Raw genomic sequence first — 7,159 nt, forward strand, 5'->3', positions numbered from 1 at the left:
TATAACTATGAACAGACAGAAGGCAGATCAAGTTATCTGACTATTAAAATATCACCATTTGGCTTTCTCAGATATTATCTTTCATGTATTGTGCTATAAAGCGGTTTCTAAATTCAAAAAGGCTGCAAAAGCTTTTAAAAACATAGTTAAATGTAGTTATTTCTTTATTGGACTGTGTGTGAACAATGTTTTATTTTTCATTTTTTATTTAATTTTTTTTACTGTAGTTCTTAAAGTACGAAGGACAGGAAGTTTTTGGTTTGTGCACAACTTTTGATGAAAGAGTTAGATCAATCAGAACAGACTGACAAGTCAGCGTAGAGTATGCTTTTTGAAAAGGAGGGGTTAAGAGAGACCAGATTATTGAACGAATGTTATACACTATGAAACAAGTCCTTATGTTGCAAAGCATATCATGTGAAAATAAAAGATTTTTTGACCATGAATGGATGTAAAATAAAGAGCATAATTGAGGACTTACTGTAAAAGCAACCTTATTATTTTTATTTATTTATACAGATTAACATTTAATTTATAAAATTGGCTCTGCTCAATATCTACTCATCATCAATGTAAAGCTTCCAATATCATATGTTCATGTTTGTGGTCTGAGTTTTCTTTATTTCCCAAAAACAAAATAATAACCAAGTCCAAGAAAGAAGTGTGTTTGTACATTTCCGTTATTACTCACAGCATAATTCTATAAGCCGCCTACACAAAGTAACAAATAAGCACTCAAGCTAGTCTTTACTCAGTTTAATAAATTCATTAAAAGTAGAGCAAGAAGACATAATGAAATTATTCTTTTACAACTCCCACATGGCACACAGACAAAACTTACCAGTTAATGCGCTAACAGACTGAAGGAAACTATTTCACCTTTTCACCTCCTTAACTGCAATTCTGAAATCTTTAACACTAATACAGTTTAAACTAGAAGTTTACATACACTTTAAAAAAAGGCACATAACAATTTAAAAATGTTTGATATTAAATCATAGTGAACGTTTACTATTTTAGGTTCTTTAGGATTACCAAAATGATTTACATTTGCTAAATGCCAGAATAATGAGAGAATTTAATTAATTAATTAATTTATTTATTAAATTATTAATTTTATAATTTAGAATATTAATTTCTAGACAGTCAAAAGTTTGATTATTTCCATAGTATTTTTAAGCTTTGCCTTCAAATGGTATAACTTGGGTCAAACATTTTGGGTATCCTTCCACAAGCTTCTCACAGTAGTTTGCTGGAGTTTTGGTCCATTCCTCCTGACAAAACTAGTGTAATTGAGTCTGATCTTTAGGGTAAAAAGCTGAAGGTAAAGCAGCCTTTGAGATTGCCTCATCCATTGCCAGTGGATTTGCTTGTCATATTCCAGAAAGGGGGTGAAATCTTGCTTGATAGGACATTTTATGGAACTGCTGACTTCTGCTTGACATTTTTAAAAAGTGGTTATGTGCCTTTTTTATACAGTGCATGCAAACTTGTGGTTTCAACTGTATATTTGGCATTATTGTAAACCAAAGAACAAATATTCAATGCACTTACTATAAAATTGTACTATTAATAATATTATGTTCTTCTTTTCCCAAGTTGAATGCTTAACCCAATCTATTTATTCATCATTCTTCAAGGTTTAATTTATCTTCATGGAGAAATTCTGTGAAAATCCCTTCTCGTGTTCCTGACTTAGGATTGAGGTGGAGCTAAACCTCTGCTATACAGGAAATACTGTCACTACCACTGGCACTATTTAAAGCAGTCTATAGACAGGCTGTCTATTTAAAAGCTCAGTCTAACCCCACCCAGACATTGCCTGGATCACTAACAATTGATGTCAGCTGAGCACAGAGCTCATATAATGGCTAACGGCACAAGCTAATTGTTGTTTTTGCTTCTAGATGGATGGTGATTATTAAGGACCCATTCCTATAACGAGCAGAAGAATTTAATGGTCGAAAATGTGGTTACTATATGCAGAGCATGTGTGGATATTTAGACTGCCCTGTGTGCTATCGAGCGAGCACAAAAAGCTGAACTAATGTAGCTCTATTGTGAAAATATTTTAAATAAAAAAAAATGATTCATGAGGTTTGAAGCATTGCTACTGGTCAAGAATCATAAATTAATTTTGTGTGGCTCTGATGTTAATTTTTAATGATTCATAAGATGGTTTGAGAAGTACTGTAAGGGAAGAGGTGAGAAATCGGAAACAGGATGGGAGCAAAAATGTAGACTTTTGCATGAGGAACCAATTAGAGGGTCAATAATTCTTACAAAATATCCTACATGTTGCACAGTGTACGACATGAAAGAAAGAGGCAAATGAAATAACCAATTTTACAGCAGTGTAGCAGTTGACCTTTTCAACTTTCTTATCCTCAGGGAAGAACATCCTACTCTCATACATTTACGCATACTATACCAATAAAATGTGTTTGCAGTTCATCTAAGACAAAATAGCAACCAAACATGATGACCGCAGATGCCAGCTAAAGCAAAGCATAATTTAAAAAACACTGGGTTGAAGTGGATTACCCTGCTATTTTACACCTTCGTGTAATCCACGCATGGCTAACCCTGCTAAGCCTGTGCTAGCCGCACTAAGAGATTCACCTGTATGTCACATCTATTCGAGGCTACAGTAATTGTCGCTGTCACTTTTTGCTACTGGGTTACCTAACACCGAAAGGCCTGCGATCTGTCACTCACACACCTTTGGTTTTCCATCTTGACTTGTATGGTTTTTATACTGAGCAAATTATAATCTGTTTACCGTAAATCTAATGCTTGCAGACAGAAACATCATCTGACAATTAACTTTTAGTCATTTTAAAACGGCAAAATATTTTTTATTTTAGTTTGCTTGTTTTTACCTTTTTGTCCTTGATTTTTTTCTCTGTATATTTAATATATTAATATTTATATACATAAATAATATTATATTATTCATACTTAAGCTTTATTTTAACAAAAATAATTTTACAGTTAATATTAGTGATTGTACTGATTTGACGATTCTTGTGAGACATTAAAAATGCTAATTTTAGGTAAACCCTACAATACAGTAATTTGCTGTCATATTTTATGCATTAAAAGAAGTAATTCAATCTCTGCTGCAAAGTTGTTTTAATTCTAGAGTTATATTGTTTTTTTATAATAATTGTTGATTTTAGTGATTTTACAATTCACTTTTTGAGATACCCAAATTGCAGATAAAACTTGCATGATGCTGTATTTTGCTAGAATGTAGTGTAATAAAAAAACCTAACATATGTAATCCTTAATCTTTTTACATATATACAAGACCACAATAATTCAAAATACTTTTGAGAACTGAATCTTGTAGCCTAGAGTTTTTGCTTCAAAATGATGTGAAAACCATCTTGTTTACTTGCTTACAGAAAACAGTTTATTGATTTAAAATTTCTAAGACACTGAAAAGCTCCATGGCATATAAACTCAAACAATTTTTTATTTTTTTTTGTTGTTCATTCAAACTACACTAAGCTGAAACAAGACAATTCTTGAGATTACATTGGGACGACCTATTTTTTTATGTTCAATCCACAAATTTGTTAAAAGTGTTAAGTTTACTTGATCAATATGTGTTGGGACAACATGAATGAATTGTGTTGAACCCTGCGTTTTTTTACAGTGTATGTGAGGGGGCATGAATTATCATTACTACTGCAGTGATTCACACCTGAGAAGACCTGCATAATGAGCTGCTAAAGTATGTTTATACATTTTCTGTTTATTGATAATCTTTATTATATGTTTTCTGTTTAATGAGAATATATTTAGCTATCACACAAAATAACTTAAGATTCACATTTAAGTGCGGTTAAACAGTTTATTGCAAAAAATGTATGTTTTTATGTTTTAATGTTTCTTAGACATTAATCCATCCTATTAGAATTATTTTTGAATAATTCTATGACATTCAAAGTAACGACGAAAGCTTTGATCACAAAAATAAATGACTTTTAAGCAAAAATACAATTCTACTGAAGATAAATAGCCTCCTATACCACAAATGGCCTAAATAAAGTAAAAGCAAATGTCCTCTTTGGATGAACTATCCCTTTAAATTATCTTAATTCAAGGTTGTTTTATAGGTTTCATAAAAGTAAACTCTTAATTTTAAGACGAATGATGACTGATAATCCCTATTTCAAACACAACCGTTTCAGACACCTCCAAATAAATCATGGATTTCATGAAAACTGCTGGACTAAATACTTTTACCTAATAAAATTATTTTCTTCATGATTAAATACAATTTTAGAGAATTTAGACAATAAACTAATGGTTAATGTTCTGTCAATGTTTTATGATGTAAATTGTTGAATTTCAAAAAGCTCTCAGAAATTGCATTCAGTAGAAATCATAGCAACATTTATCTTGAGATACCCAAAATGCAGATAAAACTTGCATGATGCGGTACTTTGCTATACTTTATTGTGCAATTAAAAACCTAATATATGCTTAATCCTTTACATATATATACACAAGATGACAATAATAAGCTGGTGTACTGTATCAGAAACCGGCATATGGTTTGTTCTGACGTTCCTCAAAAAAATTGCATAACACATGTTTGTAATCCATGTACAAGAGAGTGGATGACCCACATAATCTGATGTCATTAAGAATATGTGATAGGTTACTCGCATCAGAGGAAATTCTACAAACAAATTATGATTAAGTCTTCATTATTTATTAGCTTTAACCCATTAGATTTGATCCAGTGTGACCGTACACCAGCCCTCATGCAAAAGGACAGACAACGGTGTTTAGAAGCCGGTGACATGATACTTAGTTTATCTGATCCAGTGTTATAAATAAATGATATGTTCTGGTTACATAAAAACCTCCGTCACACATGTGAAACGAGCCATCCTGATCCTCCCTCCAAAAACACAGCTGACAACAGCGCTCACATGCGCACACTGAATTACACACATGAACACCTCCCTTTAAAGAAACGGCCTTGAGCAGACACACAACTCAAATGAGTGCAGTATGATGTGTACGTATGAGTGCGTGTGTGTGTGTTGAACTCCATATACAAAGAGAATTCTGAGGCGGCCAGCTGGGCACATAAGCCGTAACTGCAAAATCCAAATAATCCTTTACAAAGACAAGCTATAAAGGGGGGTGAGACGAAAGCACAAAGAAAAGAAAAACATTAAATATCCCTGCTATTGTACATTAGAGTGCATATGCATGTGTGTGTACATACGAGCGTGTGGTGATGTTTAAGCTGTCCAGCACCTTCAGCTTTACACTGAGTAACCGGAATGTCAAGCCACCCAAAATAGCCGGACAGCTTATGGCATTTAAAACCAAGGCTGTACACGCAACAAGAAGAGATATAAATAGACCAAGCCCTCACCTTCCATCATGATTGCAGATTTGCATTCCTCTATCTCCAAGGAGCCTGAAATGGGAGGAGGGGAGGAGAGAAGCCCCTGGTTACCAGATGGAGAGATGTTAAAAAACGAAACCAAATAAAAACAGTCTTCCGGCCTCCAAAACCCTCGGGTTTAAAGTCCCCGTGTGCCTCGTACGACGGGCCGTCAGATGTTTTAGGGCTCCGTGTTTAGGCCATGGATGCTGCTGCTGCTGCCCACTGCGGCTGCGGTCTACACGATCACCAAAGGATGCTGAAAAGGGGGCAGGAAAAAAGCAGAGTGGAGAGAGACAGAGAGAGGGAGGGAGGGAGAGCTTGCTTAGGTCATCGCTTGGCTCAGCCAATCCCGCAGGCTCTGCTGCATGTCACATGGTGAGCGGTTCATCGCTTCTGTCAGAGTCCTCACTGGGAATTCACACACACACACACACACATATATACATACACACACACAAGCACACAGCTTACCTTGTTATGGTGCAGCGTGCTGCTCCTGCCAGAACAGAAAGGGAGCTAGATTAATGGTGCGTTTGGTGTCACACGACTAAATACAGGAAACTGAACACACAGACAGACTGGGAGAGAGTTTCTTAATGGCTACATTTGTAAAAGTGCACATTGAGGCTCAGCTGGCAGCGCTGTGACAAATCAATCACTGACATTACATCTGACAGAAACAGTGGCTGACCAGAAGAGGGAGGAGCCAGAGCTCAATACTCTGACTATGACAGAGGAGGAGGGGAGGAGAGAGAGAGAGAGAGAGAGAGAGAGGGAGAGAGGGAGAGAGGGAGAGAGGGAGAGAGAGAGAGAGAGAGAGAGAGAGAGAGAGAGAGAAAGAGGGAGGTAACATGTTTGTGTCATGCCTGGGATTCATTTTATATGAGGAGGTGGGTCTCGCCTTTGGATTACTAATGAAAAGACAAATAAAAAACAACAGAGATGGCCTGATTAAATGTCCTTCTGTTTCACAAATGCATCAGCTGCAGTTTGAAGACAAAAAAAAAAAAAAAAGAAAACAGCTGATGATTTTGTGAGAAACTATTTAATTTATTGTAATGAATACCCTAAAGATTGTACTACATTGCTAAAAATATAGAAAAAAAAACCTTTATAAGTAAAATTTTTTACATTACTATTTAAAAGTATGGGGTTGGTAGGATATTTCTATATTTTAGAAGATATATCATATATGCACCAGAAACAAAATACATTTATTTCATCAAAAAGCAATCAAAAACAGTAATAGTGAAGCACAATTACATTGAAATGAGTGTGTTAAATGAGAAAAGCATTAATAGACTTATATAATATGATTTAGGGCGACTCGATGGCACAGTAGGTAGTGCTGTCACATCACAGCAAGAAGGTCGCTGGTTCGAGCCTCGGCTGGGTCAGTTGGCTTTTTTGTGTGGAGTTTGCATGTTCTCCCCGCGTTCGCACGGGTTTCCTCTGGGTGCTCCGGTTTCCCCCACAGTCCAAAGACATGCGGTTCAGGTGAATTGGGTAGGCTAAATTGTCTGTTGTGTATGAGGGTGAATGAGTATTTGCATAAAACATATGCTGCATAAGTTGGCGGTTCATTCCGCTGTGGCGACCGCAGATGAATGAATGAATAATATAATATAATATAATATAATATAATATAATATAATATAATATAATATAATATAATAGAATAGAATAGAATAGAATATATATTATATATATATTCTGTTGTGTATGAGTCTATTATAT

The 7,159-nt window shown here is 35.1% G+C and overlaps 1 protein-coding gene across 1 annotated transcript in view; it reads right to left on the reverse strand.

Moving 5' to 3' along the window:
- Window positions 1-5,670, reverse strand: part of sgip1a (SH3GL interacting endocytic adaptor 1a) — a 96,605-nt gene extending 90,935 nt beyond the window's left edge. The window contains exon 1 of the mRNA XM_009302460.5: window positions 5,408-5,670. Coding sequence (XP_009300735.1) covers window positions 5,408-5,417 — 10 coding nt within the window. The 5' untranslated portion in view covers window positions 5,418-5,670. The remainder of the gene's footprint in view (window positions 1-5,407) is intronic.
- Window positions 5,671-7,159: the final 1,489 nt, after the last annotated feature.

Source organism: Danio rerio, chromosome 6 (genome assembly GCF_049306965.1).
Source record: "Danio rerio strain Tuebingen ecotype United States chromosome 6, GRCz12tu, whole genome shotgun sequence".
NCBI lineage: Eukaryota > Metazoa > Chordata > Actinopteri > Cypriniformes > Danionidae > Danio > Danio rerio.